We start from the raw sequence: 27,953 nt of genomic DNA on the forward strand, positions 1-27,953 counted from the left end.
ATAAACCCATTTGCAACCTATATGTGACCCATTTAACATTCGTATTATGCTTAAATTCCTTTATAATCCATTTGCTGAACATAACTAACCCCTATAGAAACTCAACATGTCATATATGGGTTAAGAAATGAATTTATGATCCAATTTGCCAAATCCGGTGTTGATGGACAATGACCGTGATCATGACCACCACCGTCGCCATCGTGGTGGCCATGTCCATGACTGTGATGGCCTCCGTGATGGTGCCCGTGTGGTGTCCATGACATTATTAACAAAGAATTAACTATGTAACAGAGTTTTTTGGTGACTATAAGACTAACAGTCTCTTATGGCCACAAATTAATGGATAACAATTAATTAAAAGTCACTTACTCCTGTGAAGTAATCTGTTGCCAAGAAACTGAATTCCTTTATTGTTGTGATAAAATAGGTTACGGGTTTCTTCGGATTCGATTCTCATAGTACGATAATGCCATGGTTTTGAATTATAATAATATCCACCTAACAAGCGATATGGAAACTGTTATTATGAAAAGTTAAAAATTAAAAAAGGATCCAGTGCAAACATGAGACTAGCACATCCAATTGCAATTGCGAGACCACCAGAAGTTAAGTGAATTCAAATCCACTATCACCTCCGCACACAACTACGATGAGTGGAGGAAATTCAAAGAGAAGAAAGCAAGAATTAGGACAATAAAAACACATAATACAAGATCCACAGCGACAACTTCTTCACACACATGACGCATACACACACTTCATATATAGCATAACGTAAAAATAACTCAGGGGAGCTTTATTGGTGCTACATGACCAGATAGTAGCGGCGGCCGAACTCTTCGCATGGCAGAGGTTAACGGCGATGTGGCAGGCAGATGACGACGTTAGGAGAGATTTGACAAACCACCGCAGGCGGCGGCAGCAGCTGACCTTTCGTAGATCTGTTTGAGATTAGAATTGGCTTTTGGTCGCCAGGCAAGCTACTGGCGGAGGCAGACCTTTATTTGCAGATCCATGTCGATGACCTTGGAAACGAAGTGGCCGTGGACGAGTACGTCATGGTTGTGTCTCCCTTTATGGCCGTGGCCGTGGCCGTGGCGCTCCTTGGGGACAAGTGCGTGGCCGTGGCCGTGGCGCTCCTTGGGGACGAGTGCGTGGCCGTGGCCGTGGCGCTCCTTGGGGACAAGTGCGTGGCCGTGTCCATCTTTGTGTCCGTGGCCGTGTCCATCTTTGTGTCCGTGGCGGTGCTGTCCATCTTTGTGTTCGTGGCGGTGCTGTCCATCTTTGTGTCCGTGGCGGTGCTGTCCATCTTTGTGTTCGTGGCGGTGCTGTCCATCTTTGTGTCCGTGGCCCTGTCCATCTTTGTGTCCGTGGCCGTGCTGTCCATCTTTGTGTCCGTGGCCGTGTCCATCTTTGTGTCCGTGGCAGTGCTGTCCATCTTTGTGTCCGTGGCCGTGCTGTCCATCTTTGTGTCCGTGGCGGTGCTGTCCATCTTTGTGTCCTTGGCCCTCTTTGTGTCCTTGGCCGTGTACCTGTTTCTGGCCATGTCCATGTCCATGCTGGCGGGCGCCTTGATGACCGGCATGGCCGGCGCGATGGTGGTGACCGTCTCCCATGCTTATGTGCTGAAGATTTTCTTTGTGGGAGCGAATGTCAATTTGGAGATGCGTTGTGATTGTTTACGGTGATGAAGAGCAAAGACAGGGCCAGCGCTTCGATGATAATAAATAGGAGAAAAGCCTCAAGCAGACAAGACAATCCACTGTGGGGGCCCCTTACCATTCTTCTGCGATGGCATTAGAAGTCTTCGTCAAGGGGCATTATTTATTTTGGACGGTGGGGTTGGTACAAGGCTGTTTCGAAGAATCCTCCTTCCTTCATTTATATCTCTCTTTCATCAGTCCATTGGCTTATTTTGCTTGGAGATAACCCTCGACTCGATTATACCTCCACCACATACGACAGGAAGACTCGTTGGCCTCCATCACAACTGCTGGTCCATCTATAATTTACCTTGGAGAAAGTTTTTTGTTTTGTTTTTTGGCACCAAATTAGCCATATTTTGTACTTAACATGGAGCTTATGTTTATCCAAAGCTATACCGATAGGTCAATCAGATCAAATCAAATGGAGGGGTTCCTCTTGATTTACAAAATCAGAAAGACGCTGAACCAGAAATAGGACAAAGGTTTAGGCAAGCATTATTGTTATTGAACGTTTCTTTTTGGTAAATTGCGGAGGTTCCTGAATGAGACCGTACGTTTCCGCTTCCGCTCCTTCCATGAAACTTCCGAGGCACTTTGCTTTGCGCGGAGGACTATGAACCATAGATGTGACATAACTTGTTCGACCCGGCTAGTTTTGATTTTTCAATGAATTTATATCGAAAAAATTATCAAAAAACTCATAAATTTATTGCAATTGTGCCAATTCGATCTTAAACTTTTTTTTTTAAATTAGTCCTAAACTTTTTGTAATTATGTCAATTTAGTCTATCCGATCGATTTTGGCCAGCCTAAACCGACGTGACTTCAGGTTGGCGCCGACTGTCTGGCGATATAATATTTTAATAATATTTTTTTTTTTTTTGATTTTTTGATTTTTTTTAATTTTTTTTCCTCTACTATTCTTCTTCTTCCCAGAGATTGAAGTAAGCATTCGTCCTCCCATCTCTCCCTCGCGGCAGCTCCTTCATCCTTGGGCATTTGCTATCGGCAAACCGGAAAAGGCCGAGCCTCACCTTGCCTTGCCGTGGCTGTGCAAAGGAGGAGAAGGGTGTCTCAGCCCTATAGGAACCAGTAGGGGTTTCGGAAGTTTGGTAGTTTCAATGCGGGAGAGAATTAGAATATGCAAATGAGAGTGGTATTCAAATAGCCTTTGCTAAGGCTTTTACAAAAGACACAAGCTTTGCTAAGCTTGAGATACAAATTTACAACTCTCTCTAACTCTCCCCACTCTAAGGCTACTATAAAACAAGGCACTTCCTCATGTAATTATAAGAAAGATTCACTGCCATTGGACCCCCTCAACTTGCCGACATTAGTGTGAAAATGGGCTGTCCATTTTTTAACTCAAAGTTCGTCCATTTGCACGAGGTTGAACAGGTCCAACTTTGCTTCTCTCCACCGCCAATGACTAAGAGAAGTTTGACTTGGTCTTCATCAATATCATGCAAGTTGGCTTTTCTTTCCAAAATAAATTTTATTTTTTTTCAACAGCCTCCCTTAAAATTGATTTTTGGAAATCCATAATACCAAGCATTGTCTTCAATTTCTCGAACGAATGTGCCTTTAAAGGAGGTGATGCCCTAGGAGGCTAGGACCAATACATTTTGGATATTATCACAACATTGAGCTTCTATCCCTTCTAGCAAGGAGTAATTGTTCAAAAAGTCATAAACTTATTGTACGACGTCCAATCTAGTTCTAAATCTGCCGATTAGTACTAAACATTTTGACGATTTGTCAATTTAGTCCTAAATCGTCATTTAGTCCTAAACCTTTTGAAAATTTATTATTTAGTCTCGACCCTATTATTTGGGTAATTGATCGAAATGATTTCATTGAAAAATTGTCAAAATGTTTAGGACTATATTGGCATAATTAAAAGGTTTAGGACTGAATTGACAAATCGTCTAAAGGTTTAGGACTCAACTAGTACAATTAAAAGATTTAGGATTGAATTGCCGCCATACAATATGCTTAAGACTTTTGGACAATTTTTCCATTCTAGCAACGTCCCTCAAATCCAATAATGAAGTGGTATGCTCTCGAGCGCTCCAATTGTCACCGTTGGGTATCCGTGTTTGTACTCTTCGGGAGGCTGGCTGGTGTTGCAACTCGCGTAATCCTCCTCCGTCATTTCCAATATCAAATCAGCATTTTTGTCATACTTCCAAACTGTGCAACGAAAGAGAATTTAGGACATTGAAGATGCACGTGCTCTCGACTAGATTTGGCCACCTAAGAGTTATTTGAGATTAAATTGGCCACTTCAGATCCTTATTGGAGACAATATCTACTCTATTTTTTGTTGCGCAGAACCAAACGATCGAACGATAGAATAGACAAAACAAGAAAATAAATCGGACACCGGATGTACGTAGTTCAATCGTAGAGACCTACGTCCACGTGGAGAGCAGCAACAAATTTCACTATAGATCAAGCGATACACGGGATTACAAACCACACTCGAGTTACTAAAACACTCTCAATATTTTTCAAGCTTCAATTACATCCAAGAACACACACAATATTTAGCCTCTAATTCCTAATGAAACAATCTCTCGATGTTGCAAAGAAATTACGCAAATTTAACATTAAAATTTAATCGGCTTCGACACTTAAATTCTTGATGTAATTCTGCGAACAAAACCCATGAAGAAAATCCTTGCCAAGCACTCGATCATAAATCAGTGCTTCAAGACTTCGTACGATCAACAACGGTGCACAACTGACGGAGAGTTCTCTGCATGCCCAAAATCATCCTTCAACCACGAGCGTGCGCGTGTATATGTCAATTCTTGGACCACGTGAAACCAAAAAAGAAAACTTCAAGTAATATTCGGTCAACCACTTCATGACTTGGACTTATCCGTTTCCTTCTTTGACCAAGTCCACGCTGCACTTTTCAAAATTGCCCAACTCTCCAACGTAGATTCCCTTTTGTTTTTCCTTTCTTTTTCACTATCAAACCATGGATTTCAATGTGCAATAGGTTTAGTAGATTTCAAACTTTATCCAATCTTGCCAAAACATATTCAACGCAAGATATTATAGTTTGCTCGATTTTGGATGTTCGTAAAATATTCAATTCGAAATATTCATAGTTTCGCTTCGGGCTCAAACTCGAGACATATTTCTAACATTTTTTTTTTTAAGAAAACAATTCCACTTCGAACCTTTACTCGAAATTTCCTCAAAACTCGTTAAGGCGGTGGTTATTATTTATGACATTTAGTTGTTCGTGGAGTCCATTGAATATCATTGATAAATTTGTGTTTCATTTCATTACAAAGGAAATTTCTCTCTCTCTCTCTCTCTCTCTCTCTCTCAAGGAAGCCTCTAGCCTAACAGTCTAACGGTACTGTCATTATTTCTAACCCCATAATTTTTCAATTAATGAGTGCCTTATACAAAATACGCGGGTGATGGTATGTGGATTTCCGGTCAAAAATAACTAACAATACTTCAAGCATGTCAGAAAGCATTTCCCCTTTTTCAAATAGTCCCGCTCATTTGTGCCGATACTTCCATGAGGCATTAATTCACCAAAATTACTTGAAACCTTTATGATTCTGTTAAAGAAAAAGGAAATATTATTCCTCCAAGTATATATCCTTGGGACAAAGGTGATGTAATACTGGTGCGCAAGCCGATCAAATCGAACTTGCATTGCTTGGTTCATAATACGTTCTATATACTTCAAGAAAAATTATATTTCATTCCAATCTGGCAAAAAAGTACCTATCAAACATGAATTGGATTTCACGACAAAAATAAACTTGGATTTCATCCATGTAGCTGCAATTTATCGTCACGGTAATATCGTGATTAATATTGTGTAGCCAAAAATTGATTTGGATAACTAACGAGATATATTACGATGTTCGACTTAACCAATGTGCTTAAGCATTAGTTGAGTCGATTGAGTACAAATATTTTATAAGTAGATTTATTTTATTTTATTTTATTTTAAAGAACGTTAAGGATGTGTCCGAAATGACTTGTATTTTTTCCAATTCTTGCTTTTAGCATTTGTATTTTGAGTTTAATTTAACATCAAACATACCAACCATTTATAAAATACAAATGTAAATATGTAAGACCAATTACATTGAATGATCTTTTAAAGTTGAAAATATATTTTTCTCCGTGTTAAGTATAGAACTCTCAAAATGGGTTATAAATCTATTTTTTAACACATATCTCGATGGCTGAGTTGTTATTTGTTAGTTACTAGTCCACATGTACCAAATGAAAGACAGTTTCCAAATCATATTGAAAGTGGAGAGATAGCAGATCAAGGTTGAAAGGGTATGAAATTATATTCAATAAATTAGTCATAAATTGGTTAATAAAGCTATAAAATATGGATATTAAGGCTCCGTTCATTTTACAAACAATGAGTGATTTGAAAATCATTTCCCTAAAAATAATTGCAGTTATTGCTTGAAATAATCACTCAATGAAAAATATTTTTATTACCGACAATAATTTGTGTCTAAACATTAGCGCAAGTGACGAAAATACTTTTCGCTAATTCATTTTTGTAAGCAATATAAGGGAGATAATTTTTGAAAAATATTTTCTAAATCACTCATTTTTCTCTAAACAAACGAAATTTAAATGAGTTTACAACTTCCTAAGACTCAACTCACCTCTATGACTCACTCCTCACCCTTTAGCTTTTACTCAATCTCACATTCGCTCATTCCATGCTCTCACCTCGGTCGGGATATGAGTTTTCTTAGATTGTGTTATATGTGGAAGTGTTTTAGCAATATAAGCTTAGTCGGGTATGATTTTGGTATGAGGTATTGTTGACACCTAAATTTTGACTTTTCATTTTAATCATTTATTTTGCATAAAAAACAGGAATTAAGATTTAGTTCCCGCCAAAAATAATTAACTTATTTTTCATATTTATTTTAGCATACATTGCATTCACATTTTCATTGGTCTAGTGATGGATAAACTTAATTCAGGATTTTGAACTTAATTGAATTATCTGAATTGAGCTTGTGCCGAAATTTTTAGGGAATATGGGCTGATTTGAACTTGATTAGGTGTAATTAAGTCCTTCGGGGTTTAATTAAAAAAGGTCTTGCGATTCGGGGTCTATTTCATAAAGTGTCATAAGTTATAGCCCCCTAACATGACCTAATTTTTCCTATATAAGCATAACTTTCCTCATAATCTTGGGGAGGCCACAAAAAATTCGATACACGGCCATGGAGTGGTTTCTCACGTTTCTTATGTAGGGCACTTGAAAGGGGCCGTGCACAAAAGGGAGCGTAGGAAAAAGACGAAAGAAGGTCATCAGGAAAGGAGCTAGACAACGAGGGGTTCCTTGGTCACGCCTTGCCGTTGTCCCGACGTCCCTAGTCCATATCACCATCTCGGCATCCATTATGCACACCTGACGATCGAGTTGACGCCGAATGTGCTGCACTGAGACGAGGAATTTCCCTGCGACATGACCAGCTGCGTCCCTGATCAGGGTCTGCATCGCGGTGACAATCCCTCATTGTTATTATTATGTTTAGTTTACACTCGTTTTGTTGCAGGTTCCCTTTGGTCAGTCGCGGAGTCAACTTGACCATCTTCACCAAGAGATTTGTAGGTCTCATCTACTGAGTAGTCTTGTCTCCAAAACTTGCTCCCGTTGCCGAATCTCTTTCCAACGACAAGGGGCTACCGGCTCGTGAGCTCCGAGAGTTGCTAGGCTATCACCGTGAGGAGCTCAACATCTGTGCAATCACGCGCAACTCGTCCACAATTGAAGTAATAGCAGGCAGTGATTTTTCTTTTTTGGATTATTCAATGATGTGGTCAAACTAAAAGTGAAGTCTTAATGGGAGGCTTTTGTTTTGAATTCCCACTGCTCAAGCGATAAAAAATAGTTTGTGCTGCCATTGTGATTTTATTCTTTGCAGGTTAGTGGAGGTTATCATTAGCTTGGCCAAACATGTTGAGGGATTCAAACGGATAAATTCAAGATGGCTTGGACACTCTCTGCACATGCGAGCCCACCGCCAGGCACCACCATCAGCGAGCGGAGGCGACAATTCCAGCAATACTTGGCGGAGTGCTTGCGTCTTTTACCCTTTGATGGTCAACTAATGGTTTTTGGACGAGTCCGCCGATCGGTCCAAAGTCCAGGTTTGATCGTCAGTTTTCGATCAAAATTCGAACTTGGTAAGGCAATCGTTGGGTATATTTTCTTATCTTTGAAGATATTAACCTGCTTATTTGAGCATTGCATAATCTAGATCATATTTGGAATAGTTTGCATATCGTGTCATATTTGCATATCTCTCATATTGCATCAAAGTGGATATTTTTTCAAAATACAGGTTGTTTAGGAAAATTTATTTTCCTAATCCATAACTTGCCGCATAATCGAGAAAGTCCATCTTTAAGATTATTGATGGAATACTCGATTAGGCATGGATTTGATTTCAATCGTTAATCGTAGGATTACGAATTAAAGATTGACTCAAATATTCGCGAAATATTCCAAAACTTGATTGATATATCAACTTTCTTGTTTGACATTGATTGGCATATTCACTTTCCTCATTTGATTTGAATTGCTTGATTGTCATATTTTTTTAGAATATACCCGTCGCATGATGTGATCTCAAAAATTCTAAAAAAATTGCATTCATTCACTTTGCATATCTAAAAATTGCATCTTTTAAAAAATAACATCATGTAGATATTGCATATCTAATTTTTTATTTAGGTTAGATTGCATACTAGAATAGAAATTGCATGTTTAAATAGAATTTTATGCCTAAAATAATCTATCTTAATATATTAGGGTTTAGGTCAATTTGAACTCTAAAATATGCAAGATAAATATTGTTTTGGCATAGTTCTATTTTAGGAAATTAATTCATCCGAAAATAAATAAAAAAAATAATTCATCCTTGCCACGTCATCCATGCCATGTCATTCATCTCATACCATGTTAGTTTGCATTGCATGTAGAGTTGTATGCTTAGGTTAATTTAATTGATACCAACATTACGTAATCAATTTAATTAAATTATAAGCATATATATATGTATGAGTTTAAAATTGCATGTATAGAATTGTAATTAATTCATACCTCATGAAATTAATTTTCATGTGCATGTCATCTCTTGCACGTCATCTAGCCTAGATTTGCATTTAAACCATGTCATAGCATCCTAGAATAATTTCACGCATTGCATGTAGTATAGTTTTTCATGCATCCATATAAAAAAAAAGTCAAAAAGTGAAAAAATAATAATTTTGTGTGTCGCATGCTCTCTTGATTATATTGACTTCTAGATGTTCATTAAGTGATTGTGCACCCGCATGATAACATTTGTTAGTGAGTTAGGTTTAACTCAATTAATATTGCCTTCTCAAATGATTTTTCATGAAATAAAATAGTACCGAAAGGGCGTTAGAGTAATCTGGCGTAATCAAGTCCCCGAACTCTTAATATCTGGTTCGTAGGAATAAAATAGTTCTCCTACTATTTTATTTAGGTTTCTAATCGACCTACCATAAATGATTAGTGGCGGCTTCAAAATTAAAATACATTGCATGTTAATCAATTGAATCTCAAGTTGCGATTTGGTATGGACTTGGGAGAATCACTACAAAAAAACACGGATTTAGCCAAGAAAAATTTGCGACGAAAAACATTCGTTGCTAATTTCCGACGAAAATAGCGACAAAAATAATATTCGTCGCTATTTGCGACGAAATTAGCGACGAACAAATTTGTCGCTAATTAGTGACGAATATAGCGACGAAAACAAATTTCGTTACTAATTTGTGACGAAAATAGCCACGAAATATTTTTCGTCACTAATTTGCGACGAAAATGGCCACGAAATAGTTTTCGTCGCTAATTTGCAACGACAATAGCCACGAACAATATTTCGTTGCTAATTTGCGACGAAAATAGCGACAAAAAAAATTTCATCACACATTAGCGACGAAAACGGCCATGAAAATATTATTCGTCGCTATATCCTTTGCGACAAAAATATGATTCGTCGCCAATTAGCGACGAAAGGCCATGTTTCGTCGCTAATTAGCAACGACCACCTTTTTTCGTCGCAAATTCTTTTCTTAAAAGTTAGCAACGAACTGTTATTTTCGTCGCAAAATTAGCATTATGAATAAAAATAACAAAGAAAAAAATTAAAATTAGCGACAAATAAATATTTTCATCGCTAATTTAGCAAGAAATGTATTATTCGTTGCTAATACGATTTAAATAAAAATAAAAATAAAAATAAAAAAAATAATTAGCGACGAATAGTGTTTTTCGTGGCTAACCTCCTATTGCGCATTTAGCGACGAAAACTGAATTTCGTCGCAAATTTGTTGCTAAGCATTTAGCAACGAAAACCAAATTTCATCGCAAATTTGTTATTAAGCATTTAGCGACAAAAACCTATTTCGTCACTAATTAGCGACGAATCACATTTTCCGTCGCAAATTCTCTTCTTAAAAGTTAGCGACGAAAATTGTCATTCATCGCTAATTTGTGACGAATGACTGTTTTCGTCGCTAAGTAGCAACGAATAACTATTTCGTCGCTAATTTAGCGACGAATATACGTTTTCGTGGCTAAAGTTCCCAAATGAAACGCGTTTACCGCGTTCTTTCTTTTACTTTTCCCTCTCCATCCCCAACCTTTTGACCCCACGCCTCGACTCCCTCCTCACCCTCTCTCTTTTTTTGTGGCCTTCCCGTAATGGCGCGGCGATCAGTGCGAGCTCGAGATGATCGAGGTCTCATCCAGCCATTTTGAGCTCTTGGAGTCCGAGTCTCTTCAGGCGCTCGTCGCTTTTGTTCGATTCGGCCCGCGATTGCCACGAGAAACGTGCTGGAATTCTCGTCGAGGTAGTGTGCACTTGCTTTTCCTTCTTTGTGCGGGATCTGCTATTATTTGCTTGCTCTCACTCCGTGTTGTTTCGAATCGTCGGCATCGGCGAACCTCGTAAAAATTCCCATGTCTCACTTTTGATTCCTATCCAAAACCTAGAATGTTGCCGGGAATTCCCCAATCGATCGGTCACGATTTCCATTCTATAGGAGGGAGAGGTTCGTAGGATGGTCGATCCCGGCGCTTCACATCCCTCAAGTCCATCAACCTCAGCCCATTTCCCGGCAATCCGTCCTCCGTTCTCTGCCAGATCGCGCAATTCCCGTTGCCTCTCGAGCGCCTCGACCTCTCGAACTAGGAGTTCCTCCACTTCGATGGGTTGCGCGAGATGGGGTCCAAGTTCATGGCTTCAAGGGTCTTGGTGTTGTCCAAGATTCGGCTTCTAGGAGACGACGATCGCCTGCTGCATTCCTTGACCGCGAGATGCCGATCCGAGCCGCTGGCCTGCATCAAGGCGTCTCCTGCCAGAGAAGCATGGAGTTGGAGAAGGTTGGATTTTGGTTTTCTTGGCATCTTGTTTTTTGTTCAGTGTTTGCGAATTTCGTTTGTTTCACTAGAATTTCTCTTGGGCACGCAGTTTCTAGTCGATGCTGGACTCTATGAGAGCCAAGAGGAAGCTTTGAAGATAGAAATGATTGGTTTGACAAGAATATATTGCTACAGGCTTGTAAATTGAAACTACGTGATCTGAAGGGAGCACTGTTAGATGCTGAATTTGCAATACGTGATGGAGAGAACAATGCAAAAGCTTATTTTCGGCGGGGACAGGTTGGTGGTGTGGTTCTGGCAAATGTTTGGGTCTCTTGTGTCTGAGAAGTTATTGATTGTCACAAGTCTGCTTCACGGGTATCTTCTGTGTGCTAGCTAGTTTGATGCAGTGTCTCCGCCATTGTCTGACCATGAATTTCTAAGCTTTTTTATACTTTGGATATTTCAGATAGCACCTTCCTAAATGTGCCAATTTTTCTGCTCTGTGGTCTATGTTCTCGTGGATTTGCTATCTAACATACTATTTTCAATTCTGATCTGTCAGGCTCATATGGAACTAAATGATATCGACGCTACAGCGGAAAGCTTCTCTAAGGCATTGGAGTTGGAGCCAAATGGTGGTAAGGAACAATTTTGGACTGCGATTTAAAGTTCTCTGTCTTTTCTCTTTGAATAAGTCACCATCAGCTTCCACTTTAACAAGCGGGAAGCCTACAACTCACCACAAGTCCCAAAGTATACAAATTGATATTTAACTAGTTGACAGCCTGACAGTTTATCTAAGATTTTGAAAAGACTAACATTTGACTATGGAAAATGGAAAACCAAGGTAGTCTGTCTCTCGTATTGTTACATTATTTTTTAGTTTTGTTCGGTGGTGGTTAGATAGCTGATTTAGTCATCCGTTTCAGGTTTGGTAATTTTGTTGGCTGTACAAGTACCCCTTTTTGTCTCATTTTGTGGTGCTTGTGGGCAGAAATAGGGTTGACATTTTAAAGAAGTAGAAACTTGCCTGCATATCAGAAGATGCAACGTTAACTATTGAAATCATGATATGTTGCGTTGTTGAGGTTTTGGTTGACATCCCATTTGCACTCTTCCCCCTGTTTTTGTCACTCTCTCCAGGTGGGATCAGGAAAGAGCTTATTGCTGCCAAGAAGAAGGTTCGCTCTTGTTTGCTAAATTCAATATCTAGAAGCTTCGAATCATATTGAACTGGACTTTTCCCCTTATCTTTTGGCAGATTTTTGATAGGCGAGAACTAGAGAAGAGGGCATATCGGAAGATGTTTACGTAACAGGCCTGCATACTACTATCCATTTATTATTTCTCTCTACTTTGCCATGAGCTATTGGCCTAGCTAGTCATAAAGTATCCGAGTCTCATATTATCCTGTCTTCCAATCCTATACTGTTCCATAGTATGGGCGAGCAGCTCTTCTTTCCGGCAATGGCAAGCTTCTCTATGCAGCCCTCCCTATTGAGGGGGCGTATCTATATGTAGTGCCTACTTTCTGTGTTTACGTTGTTGAGAAGAGATTGATTTTACTGTGTGATACCTGTCACTGTTTCTAGGGGAAACCTATATTTATGTTTGTCACTCATCCGAGTAGTAATCCTGTTTCTGCAATGACGTGATGTAGTTCATGTGGTTGTGTTCTCTACCTCAAATCTGGGGTTGACATCGTTGTACGCAAATGCACCGTCCATGTGCGATATTTTCTCATGACTTGGAAAATTTGAAATTCCTGACAAGGTCATGAAACCAAAATTTGGATTGTGGTTCAGCTATTTACGCAGTTATTGAGTCAGGTTGATATTCTAATTGTAATGGTTCCATCTTTCCTTTTTTTGGCTGGCAGGTGTTTCCTTATTGCAGACGAAAGCACAAGGATTCTAGTCAAACCAACTGTATAGATTGGAGGCAGGGATCAGATCAAAATTTTCATTGCAGTTAATAGAGTTGAAATTTCGTTCTCTCCTTTTGGCTCTCAAATTTTCATTGCAGTTAATAGAGTTGAAGATAGGAAGCTTTGTCAATGAATGGTAGATGAATGTATTTGGTTTGCATATTATAATAATATTTGGATCTTGCTTTATTAATGTTAAATACAAATTCTAGAAATTAATTTTGTTTTCAATTAGATTTAAAATTGAAAATTAAAAGAAATTATTTTATTATACAATCACAAATTATAAAAGTTCGTCGCAAACTTCGTCCCATTCCCGATCATCGCAAAATTCATGGCTGAACAAATTTCGTTGCCAAATTTATCCCTGAATAATATTCGTGGAAAAAAAAAATCTTCATCGAATCAAATTTAGCGACGAAAAGTTGATTTCATTGCTAATTTTGCCACGAAAAATTTTGCAAAATTCGTCGCTAATTGACTTTTGCTACGACTTTTGCTACGAAAAAAAATTCGTGGCTAATCTGGCATTGCAAAATTTAGCGACGAAAATTTGAAATTTTGTCGCTAAATTTTGCGTCGAAAATATATTTCGTCGCTAAAGCCGTCGCTAAAATTTAGCAACGAAAATTCCATTTCGTCTCTAACATTTAGCGATGAAAAGTATTTTTTGTCGCTAAATTTAACCACAAAAAGTATATTTCCTCACAAAATTTAGCCACAAAAAGTATATTTCGTCGCTAAATTTCAAAATTTGGTCGCTAAATTTTGCGACGCCGGATTAGCCATGAATTTTCTTTCGTGGCAAAAGTCGTAGCAAAAGTCAATTAGCGACGAATTTTGCAAAATTTTTCGTGGCAAAATTCTTCACTAAATACTCGTTTTTTTGTAGTGAATCCGAGTTAGGTTAGTTAAATAATTAACCCGATAATCCATTAGTCTGGAAATTTTCTAAATTTTTAGGTCACGACAGGTATTAAATTGTTATTGCATGGAAATAAGTCAAAATGGATTAAATGAGTCAATTTGGATCAAACCTTTTTCGATCCGACCAGACCCGACGTAGTCATTTGACCATCTAGTTAAACAAGGTACGTGCCATACAGGATTATCTAATCCTCTGCGATGTCGACTCACTTTTGCATGGAAATAGCAGATTTTCAGGTAACTTTAAGCTGTCTTTTCTCTGTTTCCAAAACTACCCCGGAGTAACGGAAGGGAAGTCAATATCGGTAAGAAAAAGAGGAGAAAAGCGGAAATTGTTTGCCTGGATTTAAGACGATATATACGAATCTCTCGGTCAAGTGGTCCTGCCACGTGTCACTCATGTGGAGCTTCGGTTGCTCCATACCAAGGGGCCCAGCCTACGTGCCCTCTCCTAACCTAGTGGCTATAGAGAGGCCAGAAACCCTAGGGACATGAACCCTCGTGGCTGCACTGGGTTACCACACCTGGTCTTCTTCCTATTCTCCTATGCTCGGTTTAAGCATCGCCAGTTCTCTCATCTTGTGAAGCAATGGCTCGTTCGAAAGCGTTTCTGTCGCCATTTTTGGTCGCCATGGCGATCTTTTCGAGCATCGGTGCAGAAGCAAAAAGGGAGTTTGTGGTTGGAGGCAGAGAGAGTTCATGGCAAGTTCCATCGTCTCCTTCGCAGCTCAATCAGTGGGCTCAGAGCAACCGGTTCAAAGTTGGAGATTTTCTGAGTACGTATCATCTGCTCAATGTATATAATTCTCTGTCCATTTTCGTTTTTTTTTTTCCCTCGCATATATGGTTGATAATGGTAATTATATGTCCTAAATGTCCTCAAATCTCTCTCTTTGCACAGTTTTCAAATATGATAAAAATGCCGATTCGGTGCTGGAAGCGACGGAGGGGGATTACGCGAGTTGCAGCACCGCGAAACCACTCAAAGAGTACAAAGACGGTGACACAAAGTTGAAACTGGAGCGCTCGGGACCATACTACTTCATCAGTGGAGCCGAGGGACATTGCCAGAAGGGACAGAAGCTTGAGGTCGTGGTAATGTCCGAAAAGCACTGGTCCAAGGGCGTCACGGCCACGCCGACAGAAGCGCCTGCTCCGGCGACGGAAGCCCCCTCTCCAGTGTCCCGTGCCAGCACCGCTGGTTCACGTGATGGCTTTTGGATTGTCTTGGTTGGGCTGGGAAGTTTGATGGTGGGGCTGCTTATGGCTTGAGATAAAAAGTGTGTTTGGGAGAGAGAATACATCTAAGTCTTTACTGAGCTTGTGCGTTATTTTGGGTAATTACTTAGGTTACTAAATATTTCTATACTGCATGATGGACCTTAGTATTGTGAATTTAATGTATGCTTCTCATATTTTGGGTCAGTTCTATTGTTCTTCGATGATATACTGTAGTTCCTCTTGCTGCATTATGTTTTTATGGCTAATTATTTTTTTCTTCCAAATACAGTGAAAAATCAGAGATAAATCCACTTTATTTTTGGCGACGAGATCAATCCAAGTAGAAATTTATAATTTACTGCCCATCCTAGGATTCAAAATTTTGGGACCAACTCGGCCGCCTTGGATGTAATCACGCTAATATGTTAAATTATGTTATGACCTAGGATTAGAGGATTCATGGACATAAAAAACGTGAAGTTGATTTAATTCAAGAGAGACAAATCTACCTGAAATAAAGGCTGTAACCGCTACAAGGTTGACTAGCTAATGCGATTTAAATGATCTGTTTGACCAAGGGTTTGAGGATGTTTTGGCAACAAAAGCAGAGAGAGAAAATCTTTAATCCTTTAATTCTTTCTTAAACATAATTAGGCATCTCTTAATCGCTCAAAAATATTCGCCGTTCCTGAATTTGGTGACTCATTTATTGCTTGAACTATATCGCTAACCTCTTCTTATCGGTTCATCCACATCAATTAATTCGAGATTTCATTAATGATGCGGTTGAACCATCTTTTTTACCAGCGAATTTATGGACCTTTATGAGGAAAAAAAAAACCATCGATTAGTTTAATTGTATGATGTGTAAGCAATAGGTGTAAACAATACTTTATTTCACTAGCCATGTTAATCAAGGCTTAATTAGTTTAATGAAAGAAGATCACTAGAGGTCTGGGGATATTAGGTTCCGCTAGTTCACATTGGTTTAGTCGGATTTAACACCGATGAACCTAGTCAACAAAATTCGATCGCCTCCAACCATATATCGAACCGCTGCTCTCGTCATTTTTCTTAGCATTTCTCCAGTTGATTTAGCATTTTCACTAAGTGCATAAATGGCGAAGGTTGTTTTCCATGTGGATTTCAAAGAAGAATATTAGGTACGGGTGCAAGTAAGATTGTTAGGTTATTCGGTAAAATCAGCGGTGCTTTAATGTAAGAAAACTTCTCTGCTACAAATAAGTAAGTTGCTGCTTAGCATTATTATTGAAAGCATTACCTTTTGCTTACCTTTGATACTTATCATCCTAAGCAAAACATTCTAATTCAGTTTTCCTTCAATAGAAAATAAATTGAGTATCGAATATATGTCGTTCGGTCATTGGGACCTACTTGAGTAGGAGAGTAGCGTATTATTTTCATTATAGATCAAGCGATCCGACTAGAATCGGCTTTGACATTCCATCTCTTGGATGCAATTCCCAACCACCACCAAGCAGCAAGCACCAACCACCAAATTGGATGACCGGATGTCACGCCACTTTGAACATCCACGGCACACGTCGATAGAGTTGCCCTCTTACTTTTCAACCAAGAAGACTTATAGCATAAACCCTTGAGAAATATTTATATCTATCCCACAGCCAGAAGAAGATGACATTTGGATCGGTAGAAAAGGCCACATTGCGCAGAAATAGGAAACAAAGTCCAACCGCGACTTTCCACTATTTTTGGGAAGATCTTTTTCGTTCTTTTCCCTTTCCCATGATCGGTGGCTTCCGCACATTCTCATAGGTTCGGATTTCATCCCACGGGTTCAAATTCAAGACATATTCTAATACTTTCAACACCCGCAATATTCCATGGGGAGACAATAATCCCATCGCGCCAGCGTATCCGGGTAACTAATTCTCTATGCAAAGTGCTACATTAGCTGAGACTTGAGTTCACTACCACATTCTTACTTCAGTATACTAGAGAAAGAAGAGGTATCGTTTCTTGCTGCGGACAATTCATGTGCTTATTGTTCTGGTTTAGTTGCCAGGTGAGTGAGAATGGGGAGATTCTCGTTTTGTTGTGTTAACCAGGCAAGCCTTTCCAATATGGACTATTTCTCACCATAGTCTTTCTCATTGCGCTACTCTCTTTGCTAGGTTTTACAAATATCTTGAACGCGTTCCTGTTTTGCTTCTTCAATGCTTCAGTATTGAGCATTATAGCTTAGTAGTGTACTTTAATTAGATCCGATTCATTTCGGTACGGATGGAATAGAGATCGGAGCTATATATCAATCTATTTCTGACCCTATGAAAAGGAAATTCGCCGGAAGAAAGCAAGAATTAGGTCATGAAAAACACGGTTCAAGAGCACGGGGACAACCACTATCCTCTTTAGGGTTAAGACAAGTGACTTCTTTCACACACATACACAGAGACGTCATATATAACATTACATAAAGTAACTCAACGAAGCTTTCTTCATGCTATGGCAGGTAGTAATGCCGCCTGAAGTGGTAGCTGTTGGAGCTGTGTCCCAGTGCTGCTGCTGTTTTTCTTGTCGTTTTAGTTCTTTTTTTTTCTGTTTTGCAGTCAAGTTTGATTTGTTAGGTAGTTAGTTTGTTAGCTATTTTCTAGGAAGTGGAACAAGTCGGTTTTTGCACGTTTGTGTGCGGTTCAAAACGAGTTCCTATTAAGCTTGTATTGGACGGTTTTTCAAAGTTAAGGTTTTTAGTCTTCTATTCCATCTCTCTCTGTGCAAACAGAAAATTTGTGATAGCTGATTTTTTCATCAGCTTTAACAGTGGTATCAGAGCTTCTGTGGGATCTTAAGGGACCGTGAAGTGAGGGTAAGCAAGCTCGCAAAGACAAAGCTGATGGAGGCGGGATCAAGTGGATTCTCTGCAATGGCTACTCCGGTCTTTACTGGGGAAAATTATCAAGCTTGGGCTATCAAGATGACAGCATTCTTGGAGGGTCATGATCTATGGGAGGCTGTGGAGAATGATTATGAGATTGCTCCGCTTCCAAACAATCCGACCTTGAATCGGATAAAGTTCCATAAAGAGAGAACCACAAGGAAGGCCAAGGCAAAGTCTTGCCTGTATGCTTCTGTCTCACCCCATATCTTCACAAGGATCATGAGATGTGATTCTGCAAAGACAATGTGGGATTACTTGAAGGATGAATACGAGGGAGATGAGAAGATAAGAAGCATGAAGGTGTTGAATCTCTTAAGGGAGTTTGAGAGACAACAGATGAAGGATTCAGAGTCGGTGAAGGAATACTACGATAGGCTGATTGAGATAGCTGAAAAGATCAGAGTTTTAGGGACTGACTTGAAGGATGAAAGGCTGGTTCAAAAGATCCTGGTGTCTCTTCAGGAGAAGTTTGAAGCCACCATAGCTTCTCTGGAAAATACAAGAGATTTAGGCGACATAAAGCTTGCGAATTGTTAAGTGCCCCTGCAGCACAAGAACAAAGAAGAGCGATGAGAAGAGAAGAGCCTGTAGAGGGTGCACTTGCAAGCTAAAGTGAAGTTCAATGATGGAGGCAAAGGGAAGAAATGGAATCAGTCCAAAGGAAATGCAGGTGACTCCAAGTTTGCAACGAAAGAAGGAAGTTCTAGTGGGTCCGGCAAATGGAAGAAGAACAAGAAGCCTTGTCAACACCGTGGTGGAACTACTCATCGATCCTTTAGATGCTGGAGGAGGCCCGATGCTAAGTGTAGAAGATGTCACAAGATGGGTCACATGGAAGCAATGCGCAAAGAGAACAATCACCAGCAAGCGGGAGAAGCACAGATAGCAATGAATGAGACCGAGGAAGAACGCTTGTTTGTGGCTTCCTATTCTGGTTCTCCTGTTGAGAATGATGCATGGCTGGTGGATAGTGGCTGTACCAATCATATGACTAGCAATTTGAAGCTGTTTAGGAGTCTAGACAAGTCGGTCGGGTCCAAAGTCAGAATTGGCAATGGACAGTATATCGAAGTGCAAGGGAAGGGTACGGTGGCTATTGAAGGAAATCGGGAGGTGAAGGCGATTAGTGATGTTCTCTTTGTGCCAAAAATAGACCGGAATCTATTGAGTGTTGGCCAATTAGTTGAGAGGGGCTATAAAGTGAAGTTTGAAGGAAAGGAGTGCCTCATTGATAATGCAGATAGCAAGGAAGTGCTGAGAATGCCAATGAAAGACAAGTGCTTCCTGTTCAAGCCACGTAAAATGCAACAAATGGCTTTGAAGTGCAAAGAAGAAAATGCGAGCTATGGCATAAAGGCTCGGACATGTTCACTGGAAGAACATGTTGTTTATGCAGAGGAATAGCTTGGCGGATGACTTGCCAAGTTTGGAGGAGGAATTTCCACGGTGCAGAACTTGTCTTCTTGGCAAGCAAGTCAGATTTCCTTTCAAAGGAGGAGGCTGGAGAGCATGTGAGAAGCTGCAATTAGTCCACACAGACTTATGTGGACCTATGTCCGAGTCATCTCTCAATGGGAGCAGGTATTTCATTACTTTCATAGATGACATGACTAGGATGAGTTGGATTTACTTTCTGCAAGCCAAGTCTGAAGTTGTTGATGTGTTTGTGAAGTTCAAAGCCTTAGTTGAGAATCAGAGTGGGAAGAAAATCCAAATGCTCAGGTCTGATAATGGTTCCGAGTATCTCGCTCACAAGTTTAAGTTAAGCTGTGAGGAAGCGGACATTATGCAGCGGTTCATCGCCCCCTATTCACCTCAACAAAATGGGGTCGGTGAGAGGAAAAACAGAAGCATTATGGAAATGGCCAGATGTATGATGCAGGAGAAGATGTTACCTAAGAAGTTTCGGGCTAAGGCGGCTAATACTGCGGTGTTCTTGTTGAATAGATTGCCTACAAAGGCCTTAGAGAGGTCAACACCTTTTGAAGCCTGGTATGGTGTTAAACCTTATGTAAAGAATTTAAAAGTTTTTGGGTGTTTGTGTTATACGCATGTTCCTCGAGTCAAGAGGGACAAGCTGGATCAAAGAGCTGAGTCCGGAGTCTTCATTGGATACGATCTCCAATCAAAGGCTTACAGAATTTTTCAGCCTATGACGGGGAAGGTGATTGTGAGTAGAGATGTTGTTTTTCTAGAGGAAGATGAGTGGAATTGGATGGAAGAAAAGAATGCGGGACGGAAGAAATCTGCAGAACAACAACCTGCAACAACTGTACAGGTTGATGAAGTTGTGAATGGATTGGAAGATACTATGGATGATATGCCGGCAAGAGGCACAAGGTCACTTGCTGAAGTTTATGAAAGAAGCAATGTGGCGGTGCTTGAACCAGCTAACTTTGTGGAAGCTAAGGAGGATCAGAAGTGGATTGCAGCAATGCGGGAGGAGTTGACAATGATTCGGAAAAACCACACATGGGAGCTCGTTGATGGACCATATGACAAGAATGTGATTGGGGTTAAGTGGGTGTTCAGAACAAAACTTAATCCCGATGGTTCTGTCAATAAACACAAAGCTAGACTAGTTGTGAAAGGCTATGCTCAGATATGGGGAGTAGATTATTCTGAAACTTTTGCACTTGTTGCAAGACTTGATACAATCAGGCTACTTTTAGCTGTTGCGGCAGAGAAGGGGTGGCCTATATTTCAGCTAGATGTCAAGTCTGCATTTCTGAATGGAGAGCTTGAAGAGGAGATTTTTGTTGAACAACCTGAAGGCTTCAGTGCCAAAGGGCAAGAAGAGAAGGTATACAAATTGAGGAAAGCTCTGTATGGACTCAAGCAGGCTCCAAGAGCTTGGTATGGAAAGATAGACAGATATCTGCAGGATTTTGGCTTTGTAAGAAGCTTGAGTGAGTTCACTCTTTATGTCAAGAAGGTGAATCACGGTGTTGTAATTCTGTCACTCTATGTAGATGATTTGTTGGTGACAGGGAATGATATGGAACCGATAGAGAGGGTGAAGCAAGGTCATTTTGCGGCTTTTGAGATGTCGGACTTGGGAAAGATGGCTTATTTTCTAGGTCCGGAAATCAAACAAACTTCACATGAGATTTTCATCCGCCAAAAGAAATACATGAAGGAAATTTTGAAGAAGTTTCAAATGGAAGATTGTAGAAGTGTCGGCACTCCTATGGCTGCTAAGGAGAAGCTGCAAAAGAATGATGGAACAGAAGCAGTAGATGCTTCAATGTATAGAAGCTTGATTGGATGTCTCATGTATCTTACAGCAACTAGACCGGACATTCTATTTCTTTGTGAGTGTTTTATCTAGGTTCATGAGTAGTCCTAGTCGGTTACATTTGGTCGTTGCAAAAAGGGTCTTGAGATACATCAAAGGAACATTGTTCTTTGGTGTGAAGTTTAGGAAAGGCCGGAAGTTTAAGTTGCGGGGTTTTTCTGATAGTGACTGGGCTGGCTCGGTAGATGACATGAAGAGTACATCCAGGTCTTGTTTCACTCTTGGTTACGCTTGTTTCTCTTGGTGTTCCAAAAAGCGGGAGATTGTAGCTCGGTCCATCTGCGGAGGCTGAGTTTATAGCAGCCTCTTGCACTGCAAATCAAGTTTTGTGGCTGAAGAAGATAATGAAGGATCTGTGGTTGAGTTCTGGTGATTGCATTGAAGTTTATGTGGACAATCAGGCTGCTTTAGCAATATCACGGAATCCAGTTTTCCATGGAAAAACCAAGCATTTTAAGATCAAATTCTTCTTTCTACGTGAAGTGCAACAAAGTGGTGAAGTTAAGTTGGTTTATTGCAAATCGGAAGATCAGCTTGCAGACATGTTTACAAAGCCACTTCAGGTTGAAAGATTTGAGCTGTTAAGGGAGAAAATTGGAGTTTGCAGCAGCAACTGATCCAAGGAGGAGTTTGTTGGAGCTGTGTCCCAGTGCTGCTGCTGTTTTTCTTGTCGTTTTAGTTCTTTTTTTTTCTGTTTTGCAGTCAAGTTTGATTTGTTAGGTAGTTAGTTTGTTAGCTATTTTCTAGGAAGTGGAACAAGTCAGTTTTTGCACGTTTGTGTGCAGTTCAAAACAGGTTCCTATTAAGCTTGTACTGGACAGTTTTTCAAAGTTAAGGTTTTTAGTCTTCTATTCCATCTCTCTCTGTGCAAACAGAAAATTTGTGATAGCTGATTTTTTCATCAGCTTTAACAGTAACTTGGTAGAGGCTAACAGCACTTGACTGGCAGAAGACGACAGGAGGACAGACCATGGGCGGCGGCGGCGGACGAGGGCACACTACTCGGGGAGGACAGCTCACAACTGGTGAACGACAAGGTGGCGGAGGGTACACTACTGGCAGAGGAAAAGGTGGTGGAGGACACACTGCTCTTACAAGACAAGGCTGTGGAGTGCAAGGTGCCGTGGAGAATGCCCATGTCCATGCCCCATGCAACAGTGGTGACCTTGATAGCAGCCGTTATGACGACCTCCCATACTTTTGTGCTGAAGGTTTTCCTTCTGGTAAGTGACTGCTATGTTGGAGATTAAGTAGTGATTGTTCACGATCATGAAGAGCTTTTTAAACAGAATAAAATGGCATTTAGAAGACTTGGTCGAGGGCATTATTTTCTTTGGACGGTCGATATGGGGACCATTCTATCCGCGCGGACACGAAAACCATCGTTAATTAATCTATTATCATCTTTATAAATTCATCCAATGACTTAGATTTTGCTTGGAGATATCCCTCGATCAGCATCTTAACGGAAGATTCATGCATCATATTGCCAGATCATTAGGGCCGGTGGGTTCGCGTCTGGAAGCAGAAATAAGCAAGATAAGAAGCAAAATATGTATATTCCATTGACTGTTGCATATTGTCTTGGCTAATCCAACTTAAGCGTGAGTCGCGCTTAACCTAATCCCCCAACTCAATCGACAAAGCGGCCATTTGTTTATTTCGTGCTAGTCCTAGCCGTATCTTTCGGATCCGAAGGCTTGTATTTATCGAAAATTATAGTGAAGTTCGGAACGTGGTCTTTAGTCTTTACAGGTACAAGAGTAAGAAATTCTACTTCATCAGACTTTGAGGACTAGCACAGCATGGTTCCTCGAACCACCAGTTGCTACCTTGAAATTTCGGCGGCTCTGGATTTCGCTGGCCTGTGCCTCTCTAGTCTTGTTTGAATTGTTGTACAAGTTTCGCCAGTTAAGTTGCTTCTCGATTCAGCTAGGGTCTAGTCAAAATTGGATTATTATGGCCAAAATAATAATAATAATAATAAAGATTGGTTGTTTGTAAACCTACCGCCCATCCCAAAGAAGAAGGTTTGGTAAAAAGCATCGGACGCGATGTCGTAATATTAAAGGAAGGCTGGAGTAGTTTTTTTTTTTTCCTCAAACCCTTTATTCTTTCTGAAATTCAATCTCGAAAGTAAATGGGTCCGATCCAAATAGACTCATTTGACTCGTTTATGACTCGTTTATTGCAATACAAATGCAGTGACTTGTATCCGACCCAATCCATATTCCTAAAATACTTTCATAATTTATCTAATTTATGAAATTTCATATTCAAACTGAGGTGAGGGAGCGAGTGAGCGCGAGATCGAGTAAAAGCGAGAGAGAATGAAGATAGAATTATAGAGGTAGGTTGAGTCTAAGTAAATTATAAACCCATTTGCAACCTATATGTGACCCATTTAACATTCGTATTATGCTTAAATTCCTTTATAATCCATTTGTTGAACATAACTAACCCCTATAGAAACTCAACATGTCATATACGGGTTAAGAAATGAATTTATGATCCAATTTGCCAAATCCGGTGTCGATGGACAATGACCACGATCATGACCGTCACCATCTCCATCGTGGTGGCCATGTCCATGACTGTGATGGCCTCCGTGATGGTGCCCGTGTGGTGTCCATGACGTTATTAACAAAGAATTTACTATGTAACAGTTTTTAGATGACTATAAGACTAACAGTCTCTTATGACCACAAATTAATGGATAACAATTAATTAAAAGTCACCGACTCCTGTAAAGTAATATGTTGCCAAGAAACTAAATTCCTTTATTGTTGTGATAAAATAGGTTACGGGTTTCTTCGGATTCGATTCTCATAGTACGATAATGCCATGGTTTTGAATTATAATAATATGCACCTAACAAACGATATGGAAACTGTCATCGACTGTAGATTTAAAATACATGGCATTATGAAAAGTTAAAAATAAAAAAAGAATTCAGTGCAAACATGAGACTAGCACATCCAATTGCAATTGCGAGACCACCAGAAGTTATGTGAATTCAAACACACAATTACGATGAGTTGAGGAAATTCAAAGGGAAGAAAGCAAGAATTAGGACAATAAAAACACATAATGCAAGATCCACAGCGACAACTTCTTCACACACATGACGCATGCACACACTTCATATATAGCATAAGTAAAAATAACTCAAGGGAGCTTTATTGGTGCTATATGACCAGATAGTAGCGGCGCCCGAACTCTTCGCATGGCAGAGGTTAACGGCGATGTGGCTGGCAGATGACGACGTTAGGAGAGATTAGAACTGGCTTTCGGTAGCCAGGCAAGCTACTGGCGGAGGCTGAACTTTCTTTGCAGATCCATGTCGATGACCGTGACCATGAAATTGACGTGTGTCCGTGGCCGTGTCCCTTGTTGTCGACGTGTATGTGGACGCGTTCCACCTTGTGGACGAGTACGTCGTGGCTGTGTCTCTCTTTATGGCCGTGGCCGTGGCCGTGGCGCTCCTTGTGGACGAGTGCGTGGCCGTGCCTCTCTTTGTGGCCGTGCTGTCCATCTTTGTGTCCGCGGCCGTGCTGTCCATCTTTGTGTCCTTGGCCGTGTACCTGTTTCTGGCCATGTCCATGCTGGCGGGCGCCTTGATGACCGGGATGGCCGGCGCGATGGTGGTGACCGTCTCCCATGCTTATGTGCTGAAGGTTTTCTTTGTGGGAGCGAATGTCAGTTTGCAGATGCGTTGTGATTGTTTACGGTGATGAAGAGCAAAGACAGGGCCAGCGCTTCGATGATAAATAGGAGAAAAGCCTCAAGCAGACAAGACAATCCACTGTGGGGCCCCCTTACCACTCTTCTGCGATGGCAGTAGAAGTCTTCGTCAAGGGGCATCATTTATTTTGGTCGGTGGGGTTGGTACAAGGCTGTTTCGAAGAATCCTCCTTCCTTGATATATATCATCTCTTTCATCAGCCCATTGGCTTATTTTGCTTGGAGATGACCCTCGACTCGATTATACCTCCACCACATACGACAGGAATAGACTCGTTCGCCTCCATCACAACTGCTGGTCCATCTATAATTTACCTTGGAGAAAGTTTTCTTTTTCTTTTTTTGTAAAATGGTTAAGCATCTCGATTTCGTCACGCATGCCTAACTTCACATTATCCTTAATTCTATGGAACTAAATCATGTCATTAAGCGGTAGTCATCTGCTCGTTACATGCTAAATACAGTTATTAAGACATGTCCCTTTGAGAACGTGTGGACCCTCGATGATGATGACTGTGCAAAAGCGGTGGCCATGATGATGCCACTCCATCGTATGATCATGGGTCCTTTGATTGAGAGAGAAAGCTTGTTGGCTAAGAAAGGAAAAAGAGATGCCTCTCGGGAGGGATAAGTACATCACGAGTGTCATAATTTCTATACGGTGTTCACTTGAGTGTCACAACTTTCAAAAATCGTTCACTTGAGTGCCACAATTTTCAAAAATCGTTCACTTGAGTGTCATAACTTTCAAAAATTGTTTACTTGAATGCTACGTCAACTTTTTCGGCGTCCACATCAGCTTTTTCGGCATGCCACGTCGGCTTTCCGGCATACCACTTCAGTTTTTCGGACGTCCACGTCGGTTTTTTGGTGTCCACGTCGGCGATAGCACTCAAGTGAACGATTTTTGAAAGTTATGGTACTTAAGTGAATTTTTGAAAGTTATGGCACTCAATTAAATACCATACAAAAGTTATGGCACTGATACATGGGACGAAAGGGAAAATGACAAGAGTAGCAATTGTGGTGTCTATTCATGATGGGCATTCAGTATTTTTCCTACTCCTTGCCCTCGTGCTCTTTAAACTCGAAGAGGAAGAGCTCTTAATAGCCAGAGAGATCCCGAGAGTGAAGATTAATAAAGAAAAATATATCTAAAGAATTCCTAGGGGCAAAGCCTATGCAAGTTATTTGACGTACTTAAGTTAAGAAACGCTAACGTTATTTGAGTAAGTCTAGTGCGGTTATAATCTCTATTATACCGTTTGATTTATAACGAATCTCCTGATGGGTGTAGAACAGATTGTTAGGTTATTCGGTAAAATCAGCGGTGCTTCGATGTGAGAAAACTTCTCTGCTACAAATAAGTTGCTGCTTAACATTATTAGTCAAAGCATAACATTCACTACAAAAAAAAAATAAGGATTTAGCCACGGAATTTGCCACAAAAATTTTGGCAAAATTCGTCGTTAAACGAAATTGCGACGAAAAAAATTTCATCGCCAATTCGGCGTCGCAAAATTTAGTGACAAAAAAAGAAAACTTTCATCGCTAAATTGCGACAAAAAATATAGGCTGCAAAATTCGTCGCTAATTTGCGACGAGGCGATTCGTGGCAAAGTTCGTCGCTAATTTACAATGAGACTATTCGCGGCAAAGTTAGTCGCTATTTTGCGACGAAAATATTCGTGGAAAAATGAAATTATTCGTGGTAAAATTCATCGCTAATTTGCGACGAGATTATTTGTGGCAAAATTTATCGCTATTTTGCGATGAAAATATTCGTGGCAAAAGGTCGTCTCTAATTTGCGACAAAATGATTGGTGGTAAATGTCGTCGCTAATTTGCGACAAAGTTTTTCCCGGCCAATTTCATCTTTGATTGTCGGATTTGCCACAAAAGTAGCAACAAAAATATTTTCGTCGCCAAGTCGAAATCCAAAAATTTAGCAACGGAAAATTGAACTTTCGTCGCTAATTTGCCACGAATTTCGTTGTGGAAAATGTCGTCACCGATTAGCGACGAATAGTTTATTTGGCAATTTCATCGCTAATTAGCGACGAAGGTTTAGTAACGGCTTTTGCCACAAACCAATTTCGTGGCTAAAGTATTTTGCGACGAAATTTATTTCGTCGGCAATTGGGCGTGGTGATATTTAGCGACAAAATGGGTTACTTCCATCGCTAAATTGCGACAAAAATAGAGATTTGTCGCTAATTTATGGGAAAAATTGTTGCCGATTAGGGCGAATTTTTTCATCGCAAAAGTTGAATTTGAAATAATTTAGCGACGAAATTAGCGACAACATATTTTGTTGGGCGACGAATTTTGTATTTATTCTTTAGCAACGAATAGTCCAACAACGAAATTTCATTAATTTTGTATTTATTCAAGCGATGATGGATTTTGCGACGACTAGGCACAAGCCGAATTTTGTGATCGTATGACAATAATTTCTTTTATTTTTTGATTTTAAATATAATTAAAAGAAAATTTTATTTCTAAAATTTATTTTTAACATTGATTAAGCAAGTAATAAGATCTAAATATTATAATAATATGAATACGAAATACATTCATCTACCATTGTCTCATTTTTTCCCCCACAGATTTAGCGAAAGATCAGAGAATTATTGGGAAGATCACCTATTGCAAACGAAAGTAAAGATAAACAATTCAGGGGAGAGCACACATACGTAGGGTACCTGGCATTCTGATAACATGTATTGCCATATGTAACCATAGACATACATAGGGTGCCTAGAATGTTGGCTCAACTG

At 40.1% G+C, this 27,953-nt stretch overlaps 1 protein-coding gene and 2 long non-coding RNA genes across 3 annotated transcripts; 2 read left to right on the forward strand and 1 right to left on the reverse strand.

Annotated features, from left to right (window-relative positions):
- Positions 1-577: 577 nt before the first annotated feature.
- On the reverse strand, positions 578-24,849 carry LOC125314575. Its single transcript, XR_007198046.1, has 3 exons — positions 24,781-24,849; positions 723-1,028; positions 578-635 (listed from the first exon to the last, which is right to left on the reverse strand). It is a non-coding gene; the product is annotated as an uncharacterized LOC125314575 (long non-coding RNA).
- Positions 878-27,865, forward strand: LOC125314574. The gene is made up of 4 exons (XR_007198045.1): positions 878-970; positions 14,282-14,285; positions 24,727-25,152; positions 27,854-27,865. It is a non-coding gene; the product is annotated as an uncharacterized LOC125314574 (long non-coding RNA).
- LOC125314573 (early nodulin-like protein 1) lies at positions 14,550-15,407 on the forward strand. The gene is made up of 2 exons (XM_048277146.1): positions 14,550-14,766; positions 14,892-15,407. Exons 1-2 carry the CDS (start codon positions 14,580-14,582, stop codon positions 15,260-15,262), a joined length of 558 nt encoding a protein of 185 aa, XP_048133103.1. The 5' UTR covers positions 14,550-14,579; the 3' UTR covers positions 15,263-15,407.
- Positions 27,866-27,953: the final 88 nt, after the last annotated feature.

Source organism: Rhodamnia argentea, chromosome 4 (genome assembly GCF_020921035.1).
Source record: "Rhodamnia argentea isolate NSW1041297 chromosome 4, ASM2092103v1, whole genome shotgun sequence".
Taxonomy (NCBI): domain Eukaryota; kingdom Viridiplantae; phylum Streptophyta; class Magnoliopsida; order Myrtales; family Myrtaceae; genus Rhodamnia; species Rhodamnia argentea.

Coding starts and splice junctions, on each gene's coding strand:
- LOC125314573 (XM_048277146.1), top strand. CDS start 14,580: ATGGCTCGTTCGAAAGCGTTTCTGTCGCCATTTTTGGTCGCCATGGCG. Junction 14,767..14,891: donor CAAAGTTGGAGATTTTCTGA/GTACGTATCATC, acceptor CTCTTTGCACAG/TTTTCAAATATGATAAAAAT.